The sequence below is a fragment of the Pocillopora verrucosa genome, chromosome 1 (assembly GCF_036669915.1).
Source record: "Pocillopora verrucosa isolate sample1 chromosome 1, ASM3666991v2, whole genome shotgun sequence".
Classification (NCBI taxonomy): domain Eukaryota; kingdom Metazoa; phylum Cnidaria; class Anthozoa; order Scleractinia; family Pocilloporidae; genus Pocillopora; species Pocillopora verrucosa.
Window position 1 is genome coordinate 30,148,751 of NC_089312.1, and position 27,400 is coordinate 30,176,150.

Sequence of the window (27,400 nt, forward strand, 5' to 3'; positions counted from 1 at the left end):
TATCTTTGCTGCGTGCAATGAAGATATGATTTTTTAGTAAAAGCAAAAATTCTGGTATTTCATCAGTATCTATATAATAAATGTCAATATGTAGCCATATAATTCCCAAAATATTGGCTGTTTACTGCCTCCTCTCCTGCAAACTTGTCCTCTTTAAGAGCATGACACATGATGTACATAGCTGGTGCCATTGGTCCTGTGGCCTTCAAGAATAAAGAATCAAGCACTGTGCACCCACGCTGTTTCCAACCAATTTATGCACTTAGGCAAAATTCGTGGAATAAGGCAAGCCAGATTATTGGATGTTTTTCATATCATTTAAATGACTATTAAGAAAAAATCATTCTGCACTTCTTTTATTTTTCATCATTTTTTCTCTTGATTAGCAACTTTTCTACTGATAATGATATCAATGGTCACAGATCTATATTTACGAGTTATTCCTCTTTGCAATAATCACTTTTCACAACCATCTAATATTATTTGTTTTTCTAGAGTAGAGAAAAGCACTGCTCTAATCAAGCAATGCCTCATTACAAGAGCTTTCCATTTTCAACTATTTAAAAAAAATTATATTGTTGATTGCATTTATGTTGAGATTTTAAATATATTTCTAGTACTTTTTTCGGTAGACATCACTTGATGTTAAAGTTTGATCAGTCAGAGTTTTGTTTCTGAGGCACTTAGTCTTAGTTGTGGTGTGTTAGAGCAGACTTTTCTCCAAAAAACTAGTGAAGTTATCAACATTCAAATAAAAGAAACTTTAAATCTTAAAAAAGTGTTTTTTAAAAAGCATCATTGATTTGTCTTGTGTCAAACTTTTTTGTGTCATTTATCTTAGACTAAGTATGAGCCAAAGGTATGGAGTTTTCATTACTAGTGTAATATGGGAGGTTCAGATGATGGAGCACTTTACATTCACTATCTTTCTTTGCTATAAATCCACACTCTCAATGATTTGCAAGGGAATTAGTGAAAGGAAATTATTCCTATGCTAATCTGAAATTGACACACACATGAGACCACAATGAGCATTTTTGGAGATAACACCTGTCTTCGCTTTAACTTTACATTAAGATGGCTACAAATTCCTCAACCCAAGGGGGGGTCTCTCATATGAAAGAAATAAGGATGCTCTTTTGCTTGATCAGGGCTTCAAATCTCAGAGTTTGTTCACACTTACAGCTTTTGTTGTTCAGGATGAAACACTGATATATTCAGCTGCCATCATATCATTAATGATAGCTCAATAAAAAAAGAAAAACAATGGCAAACAGTTTTCGAGTTGCACTTCATTTGGAAGAATTTACTGCTTTCAGCCAATTGCCATTTCACCCCTTAAGTTTTATCTTTTGAGTCGAACAGAACTGGGACAATTGACCTACTTTGAGTTTTCTAAAACTCAAAATTTCTGGGGAACATCCCTATCTCTTTCTTACACTGAGACTCTCCCTTGAAGGCTGTTTACTAGATTTTGGGTCTAATTGCCAATATTATGCTATTCAGAGTTCATCTGAAATTCAGACTTATCAATAATACTCCAGCTCATCAGTGTGTTCATTGAGTAGCTGCATTATTCAAGAGTCTGACGTCATTCCCAACAAATGAGTTGTTGCTGCATTAACATCTCCCCTACATGCCTCTAGCACAGATCGTATAACACCCTCTTCCATGCTGGGGAACATATCTTTTAAGCCTGTTATATCCTGCTGATTAAGCTGATGTGGTTGCTGTTGATGTTGCTGTGGACCAGTTGGAACAGGCTGACCAGGACCATATCCTCCTGGATAAAGGACTTGAGTACCTGGCACAACTGGCTGAGGCACCATCATGACTGGTACATTAGTAACTGGCATGCTAGGATACATCATCGCTTGTGGTGGGGGAGCTGATACTTGCTAAAATGAACATAACAACAGATTCTTGTCAAGAGAGGCTCAATAATGATGTGTAAATAAAGGTTTTTAGCTGATAGTATACAAACTTGCTTCAAATAAACTTAAAATAATGGTTTGCTAGGGGAAGGAGATAAGCAAAGAAGTAAGCAACAAGAAACGTTGACAAAGAAGTTGAAAAAGAATGCCAGATCATTATTTGCAAGCATTTGGGCATTTAACTTTTTCAGGTTTCTACTTGTTCAGCTTTTTTTGAATACTGTCATAAATTTATACTGTAGTAAAAACAACATACAATTTATGATAATAATAGTTGTCACACCAATTTAATTCTTAGTCAAAAGAGCACTGTATGGAAAAAAGTCTCTTAAATGATGTTGTTTCCTAGAAGAAACAGTAATTATAAGCAGATTTTTAGAAAGCAAACAAACAGAAAAATGAACATACCACAAAAAACTGAAATGAACCTACCCTGTATGAAAAAACCAAATTGATCATTCCTTCCTTGTCTTCTCCTTGCTTTCCACTAAGGGAATACCAATCCTCTAAGGTTTCTCCTGAAAACACTGAATCTTTAATTGCAACCAGACCCCAGGCAATCCGCTCATCCACAGAAAATGCACGCTGAAATCCAAAGAATACAACAGACCGTTTGACCAATTGCAAAGTTGATAAGATGCTCTGACTACATCAATAATAATTGTTTTTAGTGAAATACACTTTCCCAGTCTCCACCATTCAAAGCTCTTGTTTAAAATAAAGTTTTGCATCACTGGCAACATTTCTGAGAGGACTACATTTGGGGATTCAAATTCTCAAGATCATGGACATATAATTTAAACTCCATAATTTTGTATCCAGGTCATAGCAATAGAAAAAGTGCTCTACTGGAATTGGAAAGGTTATGACGCATCTTTGTACAACCACTAAAAGACTGAATTAAAGTAACATGACAGCTAATAAAACTGTTAAAGAATGATGCAATGTAATAAAATCAACTTTGGTTTGGTGGAGAACCATTAAGATATAATTACCAACAAGCACAGACTGAAATAAATTCATGGTTCGTATAGAGCAATATATCTGGTAACTACTTTTTCATAGATCTCCAAGGTACATAAATGGCAACAACCATATTCTTAGAAGTTGATGACAGATAAAGATATGTGGATGTAAAGCTTGAATAAACTTAAGACTTATAATAAAGCTGTTGTAGGAGCCAACCAAGATAATTGAGGTAGTAAGAAACACACAATCATATGTTAGGTTCATTGCTGTTTAACCAAATTGTACAAGTCATACTAAATACTCAGGTTATCATAAAATAATATGTATGAGAATAGTTATCACCTCATCAAAAATTTCCACATACACATTCTTAACACCCTCTTGCATGGGACTGTGAAATAATTAAAAAAATTGTATGTCATAGTGAACATTTTGAGGGACACCATAAAGATAACTTTAGATAAAGATACACAAAGCATGCAGAAGCAAAGAAACTCCTCATACTTGCAAAGATAGTCTAACCTGGCTTAGGAAAACAAACGAAAAAAAAATACACTAACCTCCCTAAGTTACATTCAAGTTATGAATTACAAGCAAGTGACACCCATTTACCCTTTAATTCCCACAAGGGATTACCTTTTAACTTCTCCCTATAATACTTGTACAGTATCCAGCAAACAGGTAATGAGAAAACTTAAACTTATCAGTTATTTAATTTGTTATCTTGATCCAACACCTAATTTTTGTACCTTCTTTAAAAGGAAATGAGCTTTCATTAGAGGGTAGATTATCAATTGGATCTTGGGAGTTATTTAAAGGAAAAAGTAAATTAATTAAGTTTCCCATGAAGGTACCTACATTGACATCAACTTGTTCCAACGAGGGTTTGTTGAACCATTATGAGCTGTTGGACTTTCAAACACATGGTTTCCCACTGTAATTCGACAGTAAGGATCCATGCGGGTAATGCCATAATTCTTAGCCAACTTAGCCTATTGAGGTGAATAAAAAGAGGCTGTAAAATTTAAATGGAGCTCATTTTTTCATCATTTGTTATCTGCCACATGTGGTTGCTATTTAATAAAATAATAGATTCAGTCTATATTGCAGTGTATCTGTGACACATTCACCTGTGCCTTTTGTGCCACTCTTTTGGTACTTGGTACTTCTTTAGGTACCACATTTTGACTTTATCTGTGATCTAACACCATACAGAGCCAAGGCCGTTCTGTTTAAGTACAGAACAAAATTTTAAAAAGAACATGAAAAAACTTTAATCCCTAGATACACAACTACAAACTTAATACTTATTACTAAATTAGTAAATTAATTAAATTAGTTTTTCTCACTAAAACCATGTGCAGATCCCTAATATAGCACTATTTATTAAAACTAAAACTGAACTTTGCAGACCTGTTGTACTGTAATGCTTAATCTTCCTATGTGTTGAGGCTGAATTGGCTGCATGAACCCTGTTGGTTGGTAATAAGTAACAGGCTGGACTGGAACCATCTGTCCTGCAGGAGGAGGTGCTTGGTTTACTGCTGGCGAAAGCCGCAAAAAATCCTCTGGTAAATCACCAGTCATCACATTTGCTCGTGCATTCCCTAGTGATAAAAAAAATTGATAATTTAACTTACTAGAGATTGTCATTCACCTGTTTTATTCTTTGCATTACTATCAGCTTTTGTAACTTCCTGTTACTCCATGATGTTTCTGTAAGATGAAATAAATTCCTCTGTTGAACAACGAGTCTCAGATTATTACAAACACCCAAACAATCTCAGTCTGATTGGTTGATGATTGCACAATACTCTGCTTTAACCTTTTACACCATAACATCAGTGTGCATATTCTCTATACTGTTCTGTATACAATTCCTATGATAATGACAGGGATAATATGTTTAACGATCAAAAAGCTCCTAAGCTGGCAATCATTTCTTTTCTTCTCATGAGCTTAATATTTGATTCAGTGGCAATACTGTAAGGAGAAATTACATGATAGTCACTGTTAGGGGTAAAAAGACTTAATCACCTCACATGAGGTAATTGAATGCTAAAGTTCTAGTTAAAAAAAATAGCAACAGCACAACTATAATCGGTCGTATCAGTAATAATGCTCATTAATCTTGTCTCTGTTATTGTATTTATACAATAACAGAGACAAGAAGCCAACAGTTCTCTAAGGACCAAGCTTAAGGAAAACTGCGAATTCAACAAACAGATACCATTCGGGTATTAACAGAAATTATAACATAGCTAGTAAATTTGTCTAATCAAATTCAACTGTGTGAGCGTGCTTCATATTCCTATTGTGCATGCTCATGACATCAGCAAACAAATCCCTAGAGAAAAAAATTTTCCATCGGGTTGAAAATGTTATAAAACAATTGGTTCATAAGTCATCTGTGCATTCATTGAGATATGAAGCACTTGGGAAGTTTGGAGCACATAAAAGATGCATAAGTGTTGTTTGAGTGCTCTCCAAACTTCCCAAGTGCTTCATATCTCGATGAACGCACAGATGACGTATGAACCAATTGTTAACTATAACTAAATAAGTGGTAAAATAAATTGTGGTTAAAAGAGAAATATAATCTTTAATTTGTCTCACAAAACGGTCACTGTGGATGTGGATCTCAATGTTTGAACTGCATACTGCAAGTCCTCTTTGTGTGAAAAAGTTGATTGAGGACACGTCACCTAAATGCTACTGTACTTAGCTGTAATTGAATGGAATTCCAAAGCTGGGATTGGTGCATCTTTAGGATCAGTTTCCCTATTCAGTTTACCCAGGTAGAAGAGGCAATTCACTGAAAACTTCACCTTAACAACATCAACAAGGACAATGGAATTGAAATCCCACAAGCCTGGATGCCAATGACTTTTGAAGTATAACTAAATATTTTCCAGCAAAATGATGCTACTGAGTTAATAATCCTTGAAATATTTTTGCAGAAATTGGAACAACATTTCTCTTAACAGCTCACCATCATAAATGAATAAACACTAAAAGAAGCAATGTCTGCAAACAAACAGGTTATTCTTTTCTCCTGCAACAACAGGAAACACACTTTCCAAACTTTAATCAACATTCAAAGGTAGTAAAAATGCACCTATTCAGATGTATCGATCCAAAAAAGCAAGGAAAAGCACTTGCTGTCTGATATGTCGAGCATTTCATCGTACTAATTATTAATGATTGGAATTGAAAGATCCATAAGGACATTCTTGAAACAAATAAGACTTCAAGATCTGAGATCTTCTTCTTCAGAATTCTACAGTTAGGCGCCGTATATTAAAAGCTAGTAAATATTCCTTTACATCTGATTATTGTTGAGTCATTTTCCGTGAACGAGAAGTTCGATGAGCAAATTTAAACAAAATAAACATGGATAATTATAGCTCAGTCATCATGCGAGGTAATCACCTGATACAGAGCGAGGTTTAGTTAAAAAAAAAGATATCTAAACAAATCTAATAGTTTTCAAACTTATCCAAAATAAATTTTCCCTTTTCAACATAAAACAGAAAACGCTGATAGTAAAGAAAAAGAAACGAAGTCCAAACAGTGGGTAAAATGATTAGTCGACATCGCCGAACTTCCGCATAACTTCCGAATAAGGACTGGCGATGTATTCTCCGAGGTCCCATCACTTATGGTTGGAAAGGCTTCACTATTGATACGTATGCTGAAAATTTTCTGACATCTTTTCTTCTTCAGTGTAGAGAATATCTAAAATAAACTACCAATTACCTGAACTTGGTTGGGCCGCCATCTTGAGAAGTAACTAGTGTCCCATGATGCTTTTCACCTTTACTGTCTGGGTTACGTCAAGCAGTTATTTGCGTGACTTCTAGATGTAAAACGCTTCGGGTAGTGGGTGGTTACAAAGCGCTTCTGTTATCCTAGAAATTTCGATCGACACGTCCAAACTCCCTCGTGAAAGGTAGGTACTTATGTAACCTATTTTGATTTTGATCAGCTTTAGTTACTTATTGTTTGCCTCTTTGCTTAAAGAGCGACTGATTGTAAGGTAAAGTTACGCAGTCTTCCTTTTCGTGTACGCTTCATACTATGTTAGGTTATTGAGATCGACTATGCGAAGGTAAAAATTGCGGGGTCATTGTTCCACAAGTCAACGCCGCAAAAATCTGGCCGCGGTATCGCTACCTCTTTTTAGCTTATTAAAAAAAAATTCATACCTGTTTAGCAAACAGGCTTGTGATTTTGGACGACATGGACTAAATCGAGTTCAGAGTCCCAGCCAACACAAGCATACAACAATTATACACGTGCCAGCCGGTAGCGTATGTATACTGTGACTGATAATTTACATTAAAAAAATTACTCCGTTCTGATTGGTGAAGGTCAATGCAGTTTTCAAGTAATTCAATGCAGAAGAGGGTAAATTTCGAGCAAAGAAGCAACAAACCAGACTGAACAATTCCTTGAACTGTTTAGCCGGACTTTGAACTTTTTTTGCACCTTAAAGATTTGAAAAATATCATTGTATATTAATGTTTCGATCGTACGTGGTTGTTTTGAACACAGGCAGACAACCCTGCAGGTTTGAGGTCGCGTGAGGCAGTAACTGACGTCATGCGGCCTTAAACCCACAGGGTTGTCTGCCTGTGTTTTGATCGAACGTAAAGGTTTGATTAGATTATTTTTGCACTTGATGCGCGCGCTTTGCTTCTGCATAATTATGATAACCTATCTCGTATTTTTTCATGTATATTATCAATGTGTAATCAAATGGCTAAACTCCAGAACACCTGGCCACTTTGGTCCGCCTCACTTACATTTGTAGGGAGGCTTTGAAGATCGAGGCATGACACAATAGACACTATTCTTATTCAATGACATGTAAATGAGTGGCTGGGTATTCTGCAGTCGCTCCATAATTTTTCTTGTGCAATTTGGAATAAATAAGCACTTGTAAATTTTTTCAGAGACCACAAATTGCACTCACCCTATGGGAAAAAATTTACTTGTGCTTTTTTATTCCAAATTGCACTCAAATTCATATGATTACCTATAAAAAATGAATCTAGAGAAGTTTTAGTTATCTAATTTTTTTATCTTTAATATCATGGTTATGTATCTGTAACGAAGAAAGGACAGATCAAACCAGTAAAAAATTAAATTGCCCTGAATTTCAAAACTTCACAATTACTGTATGTAAACAAAACTGGAAAACATCTGTGCATGTCACAAATGCACCTTTGAATCCATAGCAACATTATTTTAATAATTGATATGGGAGTAATTTTAATGAAGTTGAAAGCCTATAGTATGCTTCATCCATTGAAACCACTGTTAATCAAACTATCACTGAGGACCACCCAGCAAACATATCAACATGGTTGTAGCCCAACCTACTCATAATGCATTTTTGCAATCAAAGTACAACAGTTTGCAGCTTAATTTCAGCAAGTGTGCAAGGATATAACTATGGTGTGGAAAAAATGTTTTGTGCCCCCACTGAAGGACTATTGTTAGTGAAATTTTTAAGCGAAACCTCCTTGCTTGGGTCTTAACCTTGGTACAAAAGACTGCACCACTTTTCAATTTTTCAAAAATTTTGCCATTTTTTCTAGTACTGCTATTGTTTCAAACATGAGCTCAGGAAAAGTACTGGGCAGTGCAGATGTTTTTCCACTCACACTGTCCCTATGTATGCAGCAGATGTTTTTGCAAATAAATTATATATATTTACAGCTGCTGTGGCAGTTTTAACTGTTGCTGCCAAAATTATTTGGTGTTTCTTTTGACAATATTCCTTTTTTTACCTTTGTCGCTTTTTCATTAAGTTCTTTTGTTCTCACGGACATTACTTTCATCAAAATTCTGTTGTTTTTTTTTTTGGCATAATTTTTCCTTTGTATTTTTCATTTGTAATAAGTTCTTTACAGTAAATTTTAATGATATGGATTGAGGATCTTCAAATTGGTGTTGGTTAGCTAACACTTAGTTGAGAATATAGTAACCAAAAATACCACTTTAACTGGTTGTTCTTTTGGTGATTTATAGTCACTCACGATTTTAGAAAGGTTTTCAAACTACACTCATCTGTATGGCTTATTAAAAGTGGCAAGAAATGTACCAGTTTGACTTACTCTGGTTATTGGTTGAATGAGGTGCAGTAAAAGTTTGGTGACAGGGTTTTGGCTATAAGAGTACACTGTTGTTATGGGCAACCTTTCTCTTTTCCAAAGGTAATCAAATCCTAAGGGCTGTGCATTGCCAATGGTCAAACATGAAAGCCAGCAAAACGAGGTCAAATAGCATTTTGTCACAGTGACTGGAAATGAAGCTAGTTACTTGTGGTTGCCAACTTTCCATCACACCTCACTAGACTGAAAATCATATTGTTTCATTATGATTAAATTGTTTAAGTTCTTGAAGATGTCAGTGATATATTTGGTATGTAAAGTCTATTTTAACCCTCTTTTGAAGTACAGTTAACTTTGTATCCCTCCAAATGGCTGAGCAAAAAATAATTCTTGTGACTGGTGGCACTGGCCTTGTTGGAAAAGCTCTGGAAGAAATTGTAGCAACAGAAGAGAAAAGATCAGATGAAACTTGGATTTTTCTGTCTTCTAAAGATGGCGACCTTTGGTGAGATTTAAACTCCATGTATCTGAAAAACTATCTGTGAAATAGTTTTAAATTTGTATGAATTGTGTTTTCCATTTTTAACTAAGAATGAAAATTTTGGGCCCTTTCATTTTCTGCTAAATGATTCAGTGTATAGAATGTATGTCAACTATCATTGAAAAGAATATCAACTTTATTTCCTAGGAATGAAAAAGAATGTTGTCTGAAATTTTGAGAACTTTGTACATATTTCTTATTTGTCTTTAAGGGAAGATACTTGATGATGGAGAGCATAAATATTCTCTTCATAGACTTTTATATAACAGCATTGGTTTTGTAACACTGTAATCAGCAGTCAGCTTTAAAGGAATATTTGTGATGAGCTCAAAGTTTATAGATTAAAAATTTTCTATTCCTTAGTGATGCTGCAGCAACCAAAGCAATATTTGACAAGTACAAGCCAACTCATGTTATTCACTTAGCAGCTCTGGTGGGTGGACTTTTCAAGAACCTCAAGTACAATCTGGATTTCTGGGTATGCCCATCATGATATTTTTTCCTTTGAGTTAATATATCATAAACATTTTCATTTTCCCCACTTTTTAAAGTCTGTGATGAAAATAAAAATGAACCTGCTTTCTTTCTTTCTTTCTTTTTTTTTTTTTTTTCACCTCAGGCCATTGCTTCTATAGTACTATCCAAATTAAACTTTTATCATCAAGTAACAAATTATTAATCTTGGAAGGTTTTCTGTGGTTGAAGTCATTGCAGAAAAAGAGGTCTGGAAAAATCCAGGCTTTAATTTTATCATTTTGTAATAGCTATGAATAATCAAGAGGAGTAAACAATAAAGTGATCTCAGTTAGGTTAGCAACCAGATGAATGAACTAGAATTATGTGTAAGTGTAATTTCTGGCATTTGAATGCAAGGTGTACCTACAGGTGTACATATGTTGTTACAATCTCAAGTTCATTTTTTTTTCCTTAGCGGATGAATACACTTATTAATGACAACGTTCTCTACAGCTGTCATCTAAGTAAGGTGGGTGTCATGTCAGGTGACTTTCATCTTAAAGCTGATCATGTAGATATCCATCCTATTGTATTGAGTTAAGCCTTTGACTCCCAAAAGGGATTAACTGGAAGTTCTGCCTATATTATCAATAAATTATTTAGCAAACAGGTAATGAGAATTCTCAAACTTATCAGGTAGAAGTTGTTATCTTGATCTAACACCAAATTCTTGTGACTAATTCACAAGGAAATATGTAGCAACCAGTGGGGAGAATGAACAATCAGATCTTGGGAGTTTAAAGGGTTAAAGAAATATGATAATGGGCTGTTAAATGCTTTGTGTTTTGATATCATTTCCAATCCTTTTGTTCATAAGGCAAGTACACTGATTTTGTCCTTGGGTAAACTGTAGGTGAAGAAGTGCATATCTTGTCTATCTACGTGCATTTTCCCAGACAAGACAACATATCCCATTGATGAAACAATGGTTCACAATGGCCCACCTCACTCTTCTAACTTTGGTTATGCATACTCCAAGCGTATGATTGATGTGCAAAACAGGTATATTGAAAATTTACTCTTTTACTGCAAATTTTTTTGTTTTCTTTGTCCACTCATGGGAGGGTTTTACAATAGTTTTGAATAGCAGATAATTAGGGGTCAATATATGTGAGTGCAATTTTAAGGCTATGCTGTAGGAGAACTGGCACAGGGTTACAGGTATTCTTTGCAAACTCTTCCCCAAAGTACATTTACCTTTAGCTAGTTTCATTTATGTCAGATTGGAGGCTGTCTATCCCTTGCTCTTGTGATTATAATTATCAAGTGCTACTGGTTTTTTATCATTTGTCTGTAAAGCCCCACCCAACAGCCATCACCTATCACCTTCCCTCCCCTAACCCTGTGCTTCACTCTCCTCCTTCCTTCTGCACCCCTATTGAGGATCCATTACCATCATTTAGCACTAGCGATAGATAATGGGAATTGATCTGAGTGGAGTGTAATTTCGGTCTGAAATCATTTTTGCGATTTTAAATGAAAGTCTTGAGCATTTGATTTCAAAATCACAGAGTATAATTACCACTTTTTAACATCCATTTTGAAAGCACAAATGTTAGTCGCTCAAGTACATAATTTTTTAGTCTGTATAAATATTTTATTGATCCAGTACTGAGCTGGTTTGTAAAACATTGCAAAAGTTGTCTTTCACTTTCATGCAATTTGATTGGTTACTTTAAACAAGCCTTGAAATCAGATGATTCCTGTGTTTTAGTAAAGCTTTCCCTTTGGCTGGGAGAAAGATGTGATTAAGAGCAAAAAATGGTGCAATTTCTGAATCAGTTGTACTGATGAGAGCCAAGTCACCAGTCATTTCAAAATGGACATAATAAAATCAAATATAAGGCATCATTGAATTGGCTTAACTTGTAAAACAATGACTATTGTTGTGAACAATTTTACCTTCCAGTTTATTTTTCGTAGTTCTCAAAGGTGAAACAGAATACCAAAATGTGACTTGATAAATATATTATTTTTCTGTAGAGCATATCAACAGCAGTATCCAGATGGATGCTCTTTCACTTCTGTTGTTCCAACCAATGTGTATGGAAAGTATGATAATTTTAATCTAGAGGACTCTCATGTTCTACCTGGACTTATTCACAAAGTTTACTTGGCACGAAGTAAGTTGAAATGCCAAATTTTCATAAGGGCTACTTTTATGTTAAAATACAAAATTAACAATTTATATTTCACAGGCTCTATCTTTACTATCACTGCATTCTTCACAATCCTTTATCTCAGGAGAAATTCAGTCTCTTTGTTTTCAATGTAAAAGAGCAAGTCCTTTGAAACACTCTTCCTAAAATGTTCTTAGTAGTATTGCAAAGTAAAATCAATTGTAACTGAGATAAATGTTAAGTTTCAAACAGTTCGTGATTTGATTCTGTGCCTGAGTGGTTTTTACATTAAGTTTGCTCCTCCTTCATTGTGTCAGGATTTCTGTTGTACAAGATACAAGAAAAATAGTGAAAAGAGCTCGAGATATCATATTTTTCAGTGAGAGTAAAATTGCCATTTTTCTGTTTTCTTTACTGTGGTGGTGTAGAGGAAGGCAAACCCCTTGTAGTTTGGGGAACTGGTTCACCACGGAGACAGTTTATTTATTCCAAGGTGAGTGAAAAATTTTGTCAACCCTTACTTAACACTTTTTGACTAAATATACATATACTTATATTGATAGAGGCATATACATATACTTATATTGATAGAGGCTTTGATCAGAAGATTTGACCTGATGTAACTCTTTCTTAACTTTTCTAGGATTTGGCTAGGTTAATGATCTGGGTGATGAGGGAATATACTGAAGTTGATCCAATTATATTGTCAGGTTAGCATCATTTTGTTTGTGTTTAACCCTTTAATTCCCATGAGTGACCAAGAAAGAATTTCTCCTTACAATATCAATACAATATGAACCAGATAAGTGATGAGAATAAAAAAAATATAAATTTGGGGTTAATAAGTTGATCCAATACTAAATTCTGTGAACTAACATTATAAGAATTGTATGGTTGACAGTCAAAAGAATTACAAATTTGATCTGAGTGTTAAAGGGTTAATGCAATAATCAAGCCAATTTCTTGAACTTCATTCAGTAATAAAAAAATACATGGTAGTTTAAATGAATGAAAAGCAAGTTTGTCATGGGATATGTCATGGGTATTTCAATTGTGGCTCAGATGGTACAACATCAAGGAAGTGTGATAGGTATGATAGATAGTGCTAGTTTCATTGCTTTGAAATTTTTAGTTTTCTTAAACTTATTGTGTTTGCTGATTGATGGTGTTTAGTGGGAGAGGAGGATGAACTGTCAATAAAGGAGGCTGCAGAGCTGGTTGTAGAAGGAATGGGTTTTGAAGGAAAAGTTGAAGTATCCTTTGCTAAAATTCTAGTCATAACTTCATGCATGTTACCATCAGTTACCTACTAGCTCACTCTCAATTCCTGTCTGTAGATAGTTGACAGTGGTAACTCTTTGCCTCTTATACACTATCAAGAGTGACAGGGAGATGGCCTTTTCCTTTGTGTGTTTTTAAAAATGATTTTTCCTAGAAAATATAGATGCCTTAAGGTGGTTTTATGCAGTATTTTGGTGGAAAGGAATTGTATCAGTTGGATCAAAGAAAAATCACAGGTTCAAGGAATAAATTATTCTTAACTCTTGTCAAGTATGACACTAGCAAATCAGATGGCCAGTTTAAGAAGACTGCAAGCAATGCAAAACTGCGGAAATACTTGCCAGACTTCAAGTTTACTGATCCAAGGATAGGTAAAAAGATGAAATTACTTAAATAGTAAACTGTAAATTTAACTTGTTGCTTTCGATGAATATTTCATTATATAATGGTCTTCGTAGGGATTTTAACCCTTTAACTCTCAATAGTGATTAACATAGAACTTCTCCCTAACATATCTGTGCATTATCCAGCAAACAGGTAGTGAGAGTACTCAAACTTATCAGGAAGATAATGTTTCCTGATCTAATGCCAAATTCTTATAACTGATTTAAAAGGAAATGTGTAGCAGCTAGAGGGGAGAATTAAGAGTCAGATCTTGGGAGTTTGAGGGTTAAGTGGTACACGTTTATATCTTATTTTCCTCAAGGAAATTTCCACATGATTGAAAAGCCACTCCAATTAAGTAACTTTTAGGCTCAAGTACCACAGAATTTTGTTGCCAAACTGTTTTCTTCTTTTATTCTTTATGTTACGTTTACAAGGAATCAAAAAAATCATTGAACAAAGGAACATTAAGTGCTCCCTTTTAATCACCGTTCTCCTTTTTGTCTTAGAACTGAATAAAAATAAGTACCTGGGCGCTTAATCTAACATTTGGCATATGCTGATCATGCTTTTTTTAAGCTTCCTTCTTTTTATTTGCTTCTCTTGTTTGGTATTTTTGACGTTAAAGCATATTCATTTTTTCACTATTTTGCAGCCATCAAAGACACCTGCGACTGGTTCTTGGCAAATTATGAGACATGTCGAAAGTAAACTCCTTACACCTGAAGATATCTAGGTTGCTCACCGTATAATCTCACGGCAACGTACAAATAAATGGAAATCAATAGAAAAACCAGGGAAGATACTGAATGTTGTGTCAAACGTCATATTTAATACTCCACGCGGGATATACTTTTTGTGCAAGGTTTATGGAGTAAATAAACTAGTCTGTTACTTGATATTTGGTCAAAAATTACATTTGGTACTCAACGGAGGGTCTGTATCTTTGCCTGTCTCTGAACAGAGCGTTAGCCCGTTTATTCCTACCCCAACCCCTCTCCCTCTTACACACACACCCTCCCCATCCATTGCTCTATGACTGCTCTTTTGTATGTGGTTTATAGAATGTAAAATGTGACGTTATCTTCGGGAAGAAACATGGGAACCTTGTCTACCTGTAGCCATTTCTTCGCCCAGCTTGAAGCGTGGTGAAGAAGTTTATCTTGGACAAGTCTCGCGACCGATGGTCAAAACTTTAACTATATAACCGATACATATCCTATTTTATAGTTTGTGTAGATTTTTTCTACGCCGAGTTCTCATCGCTTCGTTTTAAACAACCTAATTATCGTAAATTATGACGCGCATACGTTCACAGACTCAAGGGACTCAGTAAATAAAATCTAAAGATTCAAACCATTGTTTCGGAAGTTGAGTTTGTTACCTGATGATTACTGTGCTGGTCTGATACAAATAAAATTCTTAAGTTCAAACTGAGATTCCCTCTATCGTGTTTCTTGGGTTATACTATAATAAACCTTACGAATGTAAGGGTTGTTATATTATGTGGTAGGAGACATTAAATTGTTGTTGAAGATGCCGTGTAATCCCAGTTCTATGAAGTGTTCTTTAAAAACTCGTTGAAGAAAATAGTTTTCCTTACACCAAGCCACGTTTGACTTTAAGTGTGAATAGATGTGGTAAACCGAATTTTTGACATATATAAGAGATGTCATGCACGAGGAAGTCTTTTGGGGGCACGGTTTGCCAAACTGTGATTTCAATATCATACTATTTTACTTGCTACGTTGTTGTGGTCGTTTAACTCTTTGCCTGAAATCATGAAGCCAAATCGGTTAGAAATCGGGGTGTAAACGTGCCATGATGGACCATGATTGAAGAAAAAAAAACAAAAAACTACAAAAATATTTTTAACCAGTGAAAGTTTGGGTTTGAAGTGTGAATTAGTACGGTATTTTGAATATTTCCCTCTATTGTGTAATGGTTTAGAGGGAAAATAATGGCCTAATTTATGCATTCTGTGATAGATACCGCGAAATTTCCCTGGTCGAAAGATTGCTACCACCCACATTTCCAACAAAATATCTTAAAATCAACAGCTTTTCTAAAAAATACAAACAAAAGGCTAATTCCTTGCTCTTCATCCTTAGTATGGCATGGCTGAGGCTTTTGAAAATGATTTCTACACGCTTTCCTGTAGGGAAAAATTTTTTTCATTTTCTTCCTAGTCACAATTTTACTATCGAAACGTGTGGTGTTCCTGGAATCTTACCTCTCGAGCAACATTTGTTTGTTTTTGTGAAAGCACTTGGTTTGTCATTATTTCTGGTTACAGTGGCCAAACTGTAATGTCATCTTTGAACTGTGACTTCATAAACAATAAATTCAATATTTGTGGGAATCGTTCTATTGATAAGAGTCGAGAATCGTGAACGCGGACACATTGTCCGTCCATCCCGGCATGAGGATCCACCTTCTGCTCCTGTAAGTGTTGACAATTTGAGATTTCTAGCGTTCTTTAATATGTCTTTGTGCAGAATTCCTTCTAACAATTTTTCAGCAATGATTTTGCTCCAGTAGCAATGATTATCCTTGGCTTGTGCTCTGGTTTTTAAAGCCAAAAAATCTTTCGAAGTATGTATATTGAAGTAGCTGTATTTGAAACTTCTTCACACTGCCCAAAATTGAAACATTCCTTAAGAGGCCTCAATTTCATTTTCACTTCCTTCAAAGACTCGCGCAAAAATCTGTGCAAATTGGCTAAACAATCCTATCAGGTGAGGGGAGTAACACAAGATGTCAAGTTAGCAAATGAGACCGAAAGAAATTGACATCACTGACTTGGAGAGATAGAACCTGCTTGGAACCACCCTTTTTTTTTTTTTTTTTTTTCATTGTAAGGAGTTGTTTTTTCTCTATAAATTAAACGGTTTCTTTGGCCGAATGAATATTTCAAACAGCCATTTATTTGTGATTTTTTAACAAGGTTCATTTAGGCTACAACAAGAAAATAAGATTTACATCCAAGCTCAAGGAAGAACGTCTTAAGAGTATGGCTAGTTAAGCACTTAACATGCTTGTTCGCAAACTTGGTCTAGGACATACCATTTCTCCGTGTGACAATGTTTTTAGGGCTAATGAAATGTTGCTATTACTTTCAGTAAACCTTTTGACATATTTTTGCCCGTTTATGAGCAACAAACAAAATTTTTTTACCATCCAGTTTTCCATTTATTAAGAAATGTAGTTCACAGCAGACGGGAACGTGACAACTAAAAGAGTGCTATGATCCCTTTACTACGAAATGATATCGGTAGGTCAAAAAAATTTAGTTGTGATCAGGAAGGGTTTTGTAAACATCTAGTAAACAAAGAAACGGTGAAGTTTGCGTGATCTAATTTTTGAAAAGAAGAATACCTCGCAAATGAAATTTTATTTTTAAAAATCTGATTTCCAGTGATTCAACAATTTTGTTTGCAATGATCGCTGATCGTAGAGTGAGAACATCATGATTTAGGTTTGTTACATCATTTTTCTCTGAAGCAAGATAATTTAGTTCTGTTATTGATCATCGACAAAGCCACGACCAGTAAAGAGCGTATTAAGGGAAAAAAAAAACATCGCCGCCTGAATTCTGGAGTGTTCTGCGCATGCGAATATTTTGAGACAAATGCAATAACATCATTGTGACGGAAGAATGATACACACCTAGTTGGCTTCATTTGCTTGGCATGCAGGTAATTATTACATGCGCGAGAGAAGAAAGTAAAACAATTTCATCGATTACGAATTTAATGTTACATCATCGGATAAGTCGGACCAAGCTAGCAATCCTAGCTTACAAAACATCTGCAATAGAGGAATATGTCGTCGGTCTGATCAAGTGAAGCTGGAAAATCTCGGAAAAGGTTGAAAATTAAATGTTGATAGTTGATACCAACATGAAATATAAACACCAATTGGTAAAAATTGATAAAAAAAATAGTAAACAACCAGCTGGTAATTTAAAGCCTCATGCGAAGTTCTTTTGAAACAGGTTCCCATTGCGCACATGTGTCTATTGCACACAATTGAGTAAGGGATAAAATTCACTTGAATCCAGTGACTATAGTTGTGATCGACAATTTCAAATTTCGGACGTATGTTAAGTATTCTCAAGGATGGCAGTCATTATGACAAAGGGCTAATACTCGAAACGTCAACTTTGAAATTCTTGACGGTGGCTGACTTACTTTATCAACCCAGTTCATAGATCAACTTATCTTGCTACACGCCCCCCCTCCCGCCGACGCAGCACCAAAGTTTCCTGATAAATTACCCCTTTATTCACTTCACTGACTGTCTGTCTCACTGACTCAGTGACTGACTAACTAAGTATGGCTCACTCACCTAGTGTTAAAGTTAAAATTCCATCGTTTTCACTCTTCAGATGCGGAGTAGTTCTTGTTTCAAATGAAATTCACTCATCGAAAGTTTACAGTGGAGATAATCCTGACTTCAACAGTCAAAAAACAGTCCATGACCCTCTATTGAATGACCTTATCAAGGCAGACGAACCTCAAAAACTACCGGAAAAAAGTAATGGTAAGTTCATTTTGGAAAATCACGCCAACCGTCAGCTACACAAAAAACGAAAAATTCAACTTGAAAACTCAATACTCAAGGCGAAAGATCTAGGTGGGGAAAATTAAGGTCTATATTTCTGACCGTTCAGAAATGAAAAGTTTCCTTAGGCCGCAAGATTTGCCTCACTGTTCAGTACAGTGTGTTAAGGGGTGCGGTTGGACCCTTCAAGGAAACTTGAAACTGCCGTTTAATTCCAGCTCTATGAAGTGCTCCTTAAGAATTAGTCGAAGAAAATAGTTTCTTACGCCTACCCACGTTTGGCTTTAAGTGTGAATAAATGTGGTAATCCGAATTTTTGACATAAATAAGAAATGTTATGCACGAGAGAGTTTTTTGGGGGCACGGCTTACCAAAATGTGATTTCAATATCATACTTTTTTACTTGCTACTTTGTTGTATTTGTTGTCTACATTCCAGACTGTTCAGAAATGAAAAGTTTCCATGGCACGCAAGACGTGCCTCACATTTCAGTGCAGTGTCTAAGAGGATGTTAGGACCCTTCAAGGAAACTGGAGAGGAAAATGATAGCTTTATTGATCAAATTAAATATTTTTCCATAATTCCCCTAACGAATTCCACATAGTTAATTTTAACAGGTCTCCTTCTTTGTTGTTTCTTGCTTAAAGCCTTGAAATTCAGAATCTAAAAAACCAATCTTGTATAAAATAATTTTGTTCATCAAACTTATAAACTGACATCGAAGACCAAACAAAACTACTTCTATCTAGGTTCCTTTGAAAGCAGCTCGATTGACGCCATAAAGAATGATGCAAGTCTCGATAGAGGTATTGAAATTCTTACGTAGTCTCTTTCTCAACTATCAAAGATACAGCGATTATGCAGTTGGACTCAATGAGATATAACTATGCTTTTTCACTTCATTTAAATTTCAAGTCAAATTCTCAAATTTCATTAATTCCATAATTTATATGCAATAACCATGTTTGTGTCTTTATCCTTAAAGCATCTAACGATGGATTTAAAGTGGGAAACATACATATCACTGGTAAGAAGGTTTCAGTTACTAGTAACCCTTTACTCCCTAACATCAGTATGCATATTCTCCTTGCTGTTCTCTATACATTTCCTAAGGTGCCGACAAGGAGAATTTGTTTAACAATCAAGATCTTTCTAGTTCAGTGGTGATTATTTCCTTTATTCTCGTGAATTCAGAGTTGTTATTGTGAGGAGAAATTAGATGTTAATCACTCTTAGGAGTCAAAGGGTTAATACAAAGAGGATACTGATTAGAAATGTGTTAGTATTGTATGCAGGTGTGGTTAGTTTTTGTAGAATTGTAACGTTAAAAGCTTTTGGTAAATTGTAATAAAAGATATAAGATTCCAAGTGAATCTGATGTCTCTTTGTGCAGGTCTTGGGTCAAAGCCTCGACTTAGCAAACTTTGCATGAGAAAAGGTATGTTTTTAAAGTTCAAATTGTTTATTAGTTTTCATATCACTGTCACAAAATCCAGTACCAAGGAAAAGTCAGCTAATGCTTGAACTGATAGTTGAAAAAGTAAGCTGGCAGATTGTAAAAATATGTACAAAACCCTCAAACTGTTAGATTTTATTATATTATCAAGGCTGACTATGCATGACCAATGAGGTACTATTCGGCGAAATAGAACTACCCGCCAAAATCAGATTAAAAAACATTATTGGAATAGGCCCATTTATATACGAGGAGGTAATAGCCTCTCTCAATTGATGTTGTCTTGGCGTTGAATACCGACTGAAGTATGGTTCTTTTTCTTACAGATTGGCGACAACGTGTGAAAGACGCGCATCTATGTATCACCCTGCGAGGTCAGTGGAACGACAATTTATTGTAATTATCGATCTGCATTCGCACCGTGGGCAGGATTTTTCAGTTGTAGATGAATCTTCCACCAGCATCTGAGGTCGTGTGCTATTGGAAACAACCGTTTCAATCTAAACCAGTTTAGGCTTAAGCGTCTGACGGCTCACGATGGGAATATTTTTCAATTGTTATCCAACTGCATAAAGAAGAGTACAAATAACGCGCGAATAGAAATACAAATATCCTGCGATATTGTACGGTTATTTAGACAGTTGGTTATTTTGTACTGTAAAAAAATCTATTTAACCAGACAACTGCGCGCTACGCTTCTATCCGCTTTTCTTTTTCCACCTTATGAGAAATAAACAAAGACTTAGCAGAAAAATGATTAGACGTTTTGGAAAGAAAAATGATTAGACGTTTTGGTGTGTAGTATCGCTGAATATTTTTACTCGTTGTTTGTACTATGACTTGCCCTACGGGCTCGTCAAAATACGGCACAACTCGTTAAAATACGTAGCGATACTACACACCAAAACGTCTTACAAGATATATTTAGTAAAGGTTTCGGTTGAAACTTGTTAACTCCTGACAATATTAAATTTCGTTCTTCTTCACGTTAACAAATTGAGGGAGAACGACATGGCTGCCAATTTCCGTGTTTGGGCGCTATCCCCTCTGCTTTCTTCCTGATTTGCTCGTTTAAAAACTGTCTACTTCTACCATATCTGGTAAATCGAAAGAACACAAGGATCATGCCATTTTATTCTCAGAAAGTGTCACGATCGGTAACTGACGCCAGCGCGTGCATTTAGCAAGAAAAATGACAGCGGTCGCCGCCTATAATTTTTCGACTAGCTCCCCGGTTCGATACCGTTTGGAGAAGATGATCACACAAGCAAATCAATCAACAGAAAATGGAAACCCTAAGCAAGCTGAAACGATTAATTTTAAGAAAACAATTCATTGTTGATATTTGCTCGAAATCAGGGTGGTTTTTATGACAAATTGTAACGTTTCCTCTACAATAATGTGTTCAACAGAGACCACATGACATCTCCTCGGCCACGCTTTGGTCAAACGATTGTCAAACTTGAAATAAAGGACCACAGAGTTATTTTTAGTCGTTTATTAACTCTACTAGATTTATGATACCCGAGGAAGGTCTTACCAGCTTTCGTTGTGCAATGTGAAGTCCGGCACCTTGTTTAAGATTTCTATCTTAGGAGAGCTTTTTGATCACTAATTTATAAAACCAACTACTTTTAAAACAGTTCCTTTTACGCAAATGTCTCTATCGATAATTAAAAGGTGTCGGTTGCTGTTTCGAATTTTGAACTGTCTAAAAATTAAGTATATGTTTATTCATAGAAGTATAATTTTTTAGACTTCATATCAGAAATCAGATGGTATAGTAGTTCCAGACATTTCTTTCCGTTGGAATTCAGCGCTATTTTGCATGAATTAACTTCCAACTTGAAACGTCAACGTATTTAGTGGTGCAACTCAAAAACCTATCACGCTTATACGTTGACTTTGAATTTACAAAGGTTCGCGAAACAGGAAGCAAAAGAAAGAACGACGTTGGCGAAACAGATTGCGAAGGCGTCGTCGAAGGCGTCGAGAGCGTTATGCACGCCGAAGCAGGCGCGCTGTGCTACGTTTCAAGTATCACAGAGTTTGGAGGCCTATTGTCAAGTGGCGTGGTGGGTACCGCATGCGCTATCGACGTCGATGGATAAAGTTTGAGTAAGTTAGAAGATCTGTAAAGTGTCGTCTTGAAAGACTGTTTTAGAGCTGTATGATGGCTACAATGATCGAGGGTTTTCCCAAAGCTTTAATAACTAATGACTTCTGACTCAATTTCCAAACAGATATCGCCGAGGGAGGAACTTTGTAGCAACTCTCAATGGTAAACATCGCAAAATACGTAGAATCAGACGTCGTTTTAAGATTCTCGTGGGTCGCAAAAGGTGGTCATATATCAAAAGACGTCGTGGAAGGCTCGGTGTTTACTGGAGAGGGCGATACAGACCAATTAAGCTTAAAGGAATTCGCCTCAGGATACGTTACGGTATGAGGTGGAGAGTCGTCCGAGGAAAGCTTCCCAAAGGAAGAAGACAAAGACGAAAAAGGAGACGTGCAAAAAGGCGACGACAAAGGAAGCTCGTGAGGAAGTGGCGTCGCATGTTCCGACGCCAAAGACGACGGAAAAGACGGCGTAATGTTTTTCGCTTTAAACTTAGCAAAAAGTGGATTAATGTTTACCGTCAAGGGAGACATTTTAGGGGCCGAATAAGAAGAAAGTGGAAAAAAATAAGGTAATTAAACAGGTCTTCGATGAAAGATCCTATAGTTCAATAATGAGAAATTGCCTGCCTGTAAAATCTGCGCTTTTGCTTTCAAATGAGTTCTAGAGACTAACAGTGTTTACTTCTTAGTGTTCACTCGATGCAAAAGTGAATTCGTAATTATATCGATATCACTGAAATACCAGATGTTTTCCTGTTTTAAAAAACAACATTTCCTCATACCGTTTATATTTTCACATGTGAGGGAGACAATGTCGTCATGACGACTAGGTTTGGCACCCTTAAAAGCTAATTTAATTTATCAAAATTACTGGGGGCATGTAGGCAGTTTCAGTAGCATTTCCGCTTGCTGAGTTCACGTGTACGAAATCTTTGCACTGTGATGTAATAGCCTGGATTTTTCCTTTGATCATCTAACGATATAAGTTTTTCTGTAGGTATCGCAATAACAGAATTGGAATCAGAGGTAGGAGGGGCTGGCAATGGCTACCTAGAAAACCAGTCAAGGTTCGAATGGACCGACGCTGGCGGTTACTGCGGTTAATTCGCGGGAAACCTCGCGTCAGATTTAGAAATGGACTAAGACGACTTCGTTTAAAACGCGGTAGGGCTCGAATCATGTACAGAGGTGCATGGAGGCGGCCAAGGACGCGAAGAGTAATACGAAGAAGGCAGAGACGACGACGAGAGAGGTCAAGAAGGAGGATGAGAAGGGCGAGACGCAGGCGCCGAAAGATGTTACCTAGAACTGTCATGCGCGTTAGGTTCGGGGGACGACAAAGAAGGATTTATAGGCGAGGAAAAAGCCTTCGGATACGTTATAGAGGTCGAAAAAGACCAGTAAGGTAAATAACTTTCCAGTTTCCATAACTCTTCCATTTATTTTCATATTGTGTGCTGAAAGTTTGTGTGTACTTTCCGGGGCAGCATTTGACATCAGCTTTTCTGTATGACTATCACTGGACTCTACCAAACGAGTTCGTATATCTTTCAAGGACAAACATTAACGAAGACGGGTATTATAGCGTAATAACTGCCTGGTGAGCTTGCTCCTCGTGACGTAAAAAATAGCCAACAGAATCGCGAAAAAATTAATGGTTGGCTATAATGGTTAAATATTCACTCCACCTTCGAAGAATAAACGAAAAGTAAGAAATATGTGGCCCACAGATGAGCACCTCAAGACTTAAAGCTCTCCTTATTTTCCTGTGTCTTCTCTTCTCATCAGTTATATTAACAATTCAAATTTGCTTTTTGCATCTTAGATATAGGAATCGAACAGGACAGATCTCTTTCCGGTTTGGAAGACGACGAATCTACATTAGAAGTCGACCTCAGTTTATGATCAAAAGGCGATGGCGTCGTGCAAGACGATACAGAGGCAAGATGAGTGTTCGTGTCGGACGAAGATACCGGCGAGTCAAGGTGGAGCGCGGAAGACCCGTTTATCGAGGACACAGTAGATGGAGAGGAATCAGGCGTCCAAAGATCAGAAGAAGAGCTGTGATGCGGGTTAGATGCGGAAGAAAATTAAGAAAGATTTACAAAAGAGGAAGAAGACTGGTGATGAATCGCAAAGGTCGATTACGAACAGTGAGGTGAGGTTGAGTGGGTTGCCTGTAGGACTGATTGGTTCCAAAACCGTGAAAAACTGATCTGAAAAATCAGTTTTTTTGTCAAGGATTATTAACTTCTTTTTCTTCAGAAAGAGGTACAATTGTTACAAATGGGATCGAATCTAAGAGTTTTGTTTTGCACTCCAACCATGGCTCATGAACAAGTAGAGCAAAGAGGCCAGAAACTAATTACTAAATATACGCTAATTAAGCTGCTCTCTTTGTTCTTTTATACAACATTTTCTAACCAACTAAAGTCGCTACTTATCATTTACATTGCTTTACGTATGGCAGATATAGAAATCGAACAGGACGGGTGTCTTACCGACTCGGAAAACGACGACATTACATCAAAAGTCGACCTCAGTTCTTGATCAGAAGGCGATGGCGGCGTGCAAGACGAGTCAGAGGCAGGATGAGAGTTCGTGTTGGACGAAGATACCGGCGAGTCAAGGTGGAGCGCGGAAGAGTTGCTTATGGAGGAAAAAGTAGATGGAGAGGAATCAGGCGACCAAGAGTAAGACGAAGAGCCGTAATGAGGGTTAGATGCGGAGGAAAATTGAGAAAGATTTACAAGCGAGGAAGAAGACTGGTGATGACTCGCAAAGGTCGAAAACGAAGAGTGAGGTGAGGCGGACTATTGGGTTCTCAATCCATTATTGAGTTGAAATGAAGCATTAGGAAATTTTCAGTGTTGTTTAATATCTTTTATAATAGAAAGGTCATTTGTTCTTAATGGGATTGCATCGATTGTAAGAAACAAAAAAAGCCAAAGGAAAGAATGAAGAAAATCTGATAATTTTGTTTTGCACTGCAATCATGGCTCTTGACCAAGTAGAGCAAAGAGGTTAAAAGTTAATTTAGAAATGTACCTTAAGAACGTTCAAGACAGCTTCTTTGCTCTCCTTGCTTTTTTCTGTACAATATTTTGCTGTCAAGTAAGATGACTACATTTAATTCTTATGGCTTTCCGTATGGCAGATATGAAAATCGAACAGGACGGTTGTCTTACTGGCTCGGAAAACGACGACACTACATCAGAAGTCGACCTCAGTTCCTAATCAAAAGGCGATGGCGGCTTGCAAGACGAGTCAGAGGCAAGATGAGAGTTCGTGTAGGACGAGGATACCGGCGAATCAAGGTGAAGCGCGGGAGACCGCTATTCCAAGCGCGAAAACCGACTTGGAAACGATCATCTTACAAACGCAAGAAAAGCCGGACTTTGCGGCGCTACATACAAAGAACAAGACAGTTGCGACGTGACCGACGACGACAAAGGCGAGTGGATAGACGTATACGACGCAGAAGGAGGCGAATCAGCCCTTTGAAGATTCATTATCGCGGAAAGACGAGAAAAATCTATAAATGGAAGGGTAATTTAACATTCCGTCTAATGGGTCACCGAAGAAAAATCAGGTAATATAAAAAAAATAAGGGTTACTATTTCGTAACTTGTATTATTTAATGTACATGTAGTCATCTTCAGTAGGTTTCTTTTGCAGGAAAGGCTGGCTGGTCATTGTTAGAATAGAGACAATTCTAACCTTTGGAAGCTGTCGATTTCTTCAAAATAGAGCCAGCGGGAAGCCACTCCGAAACAACATTGGCTTTGCCCATCACACATTGCGGAAATCTCGCCCACCTGATTTTTCACAAAAAAACTCAAAGACTTCGGCACTTTTGGCCGGCACAATCAAATTGTTGTATTAGTCCATCGTCGTTGAATCAATATATTACTGAAGCTTAGAGGGCCGAAAAATTGTTATTGGTACATACCAAGTTCGTTTAAGGCTGCAGTGATTTAGCTCAGGGTATGCCCAGGACTCGAAACGAGCTTAAAAACAGGTTATTTGCAATGGTTTCTTACCCCTTCGGGGTCGGAGACACCACATGCTTATATGGCCTCACAACAATAACAAACTGTGAATTTAATTTTAATTTAATTTAATTCTCCTTGCTGTGTGAGACGTGTGGTTTTAACAGAAGCCTTCATGAAACATCCAACTTTCAGGATCGCAAGAGAAGTGTATATTTCAACTTAATCGAGAGGACACAATGTAGTGCTAGAATATCAGTTTGGTAACAACAACAACAACAAAAATGATACATGCGTGACTTATTTTTTGGTAGCACTTTATCTGAAGAATTTCTTTCATAAAATTATATTTGACAGGTACAGCCCAGGAAAGTTCCGTTTCCGTTACAGGAAAGGTTGGCGAGAAATTCCCGAGAAAAGTTATCGCCTTTCTGCCCGCGTGAAAAGAAGATGGAGAAGGGTACAAGGATCCCGCGTTCGTATTGGTAGAAAGTACGCGAAGATCAAAGTTACACCCCGCAGAATCCTTATCAAAAAAAGAAAGGGATGGAAATTATTAAAACGGGCAAAGGTTCGAAGACCCAGGAGGCTGCCTTGGAAAGCTAGAGGCAGGCGCAGAGGACCGCGACGTGGTGTAGTACGTTTTCGGTTTAACCGAATCTGGCGATCTGTCAGGCCAAAGGGAGGGATGTTAAGCTTCCGCATTCGACGCAAACCATACTTGTTGAAGTAAGTAAACCGTAACATGTGTTTTAATTGGTCAACCACGTTTCGTCTTGTTTATGGTTCGTTTGTGATGGAGCCGAAAAAGCCTTTTACAGAAGACAGTGGAATCAACCCAATCTAAAGCTCCATTTCCACACTTCTACATGTTTAAATTTGCGTCTTACGATATGACTGTGTTTGTGGTGCGTTTCTCTTATACTCTCCTGGCTCTGCATAGAGGGGCAACCTTATCCCACGTTTTAGTTTGAATATATTCAATTGGTTATTAATCGATCACTCTCTTCATTTGCTTCAGATTCCGGAGAAAATCAGTTTTTTATCGCTTTAAAAGAGCAAGGAAATGGCTCCGTGTCAGTAACGTTTCAAAGAACGTTAAGATTCGTGTGAAAGGAAGTTACAGGCGTGTGAGGCCAGTCGGTAACAGACTTGGCGTCCGTTACCGCGGAAGGAGCAGACCAATTCGAGTCAGTCGTGGAAAACTAAGATTCCACAACGGTCTTAAATGGAGACGAACTTCGACTTCTTACGGTCGACAGGCAAGAAAACGGAGAGAACGTAAAGGGTTGCTGAAGCGCTGGGCAAGGTTCATGCGCCTTAGAAGAAAGCAGCAACGCCGCTATGGGTTACGTTCTGGAAGACTCCTGTTCAAGTATGGCAGAAAATTTAGAAAGG

The 27,400-nt window shown here is 36.9% G+C and overlaps 2 protein-coding genes across 3 annotated transcripts; one reads left to right on the forward strand and one right to left on the reverse strand.

The window, feature by feature from the left end:
- Positions 1 to 340: 340 nt before the first annotated feature.
- On the reverse strand, positions 341 to 6,789 carry LOC131788183 (toll-interacting protein B). Its single transcript, XM_059105258.2, has 6 exons — positions 6,663 to 6,789; positions 4,317 to 4,510; positions 3,762 to 3,895; positions 3,246 to 3,294; positions 2,367 to 2,519; positions 341 to 1,898 (listed from the first exon to the last, which is right to left on the reverse strand). Exons 1-6 carry the CDS (start codon positions 6,682 to 6,684, stop codon positions 1,578 to 1,580), a joined length of 873 nt encoding a protein of 290 aa, XP_058961241.2. The 5' UTR covers positions 6,685 to 6,789; the 3' UTR covers positions 341 to 1,577.
- On the forward strand, positions 6,788 to 14,766 carry LOC131788185 (GDP-L-fucose synthase). Of its 2 annotated transcripts, none has more exons than XM_059105259.2 (11): positions 6,788 to 6,855; positions 9,374 to 9,530; positions 9,930 to 10,044; positions 10,498 to 10,551; positions 10,936 to 11,084; positions 12,066 to 12,205; positions 12,631 to 12,695; positions 12,846 to 12,912; positions 13,376 to 13,455; positions 13,755 to 13,854; positions 14,523 to 14,766. In XM_059105259.2, exons 2-11 carry the CDS (start codon positions 9,394 to 9,396, stop codon positions 14,576 to 14,578), a joined length of 963 nt encoding a protein of 320 aa, XP_058961242.1. In that variant the 5' UTR covers positions 6,788 to 6,855; positions 9,374 to 9,393; the 3' UTR covers positions 14,579 to 14,766. The 2 variants fall into 2 exon arrangements, with proteins under 2 accessions (XP_058961242.1, XP_058961243.1); XM_059105260.2 differs by having other exon boundaries at positions 6,795 to 6,855; positions 9,369 to 9,530.
- The last annotated feature ends 12,634 nt before the right edge of the window (positions 14,767 to 27,400 follow it).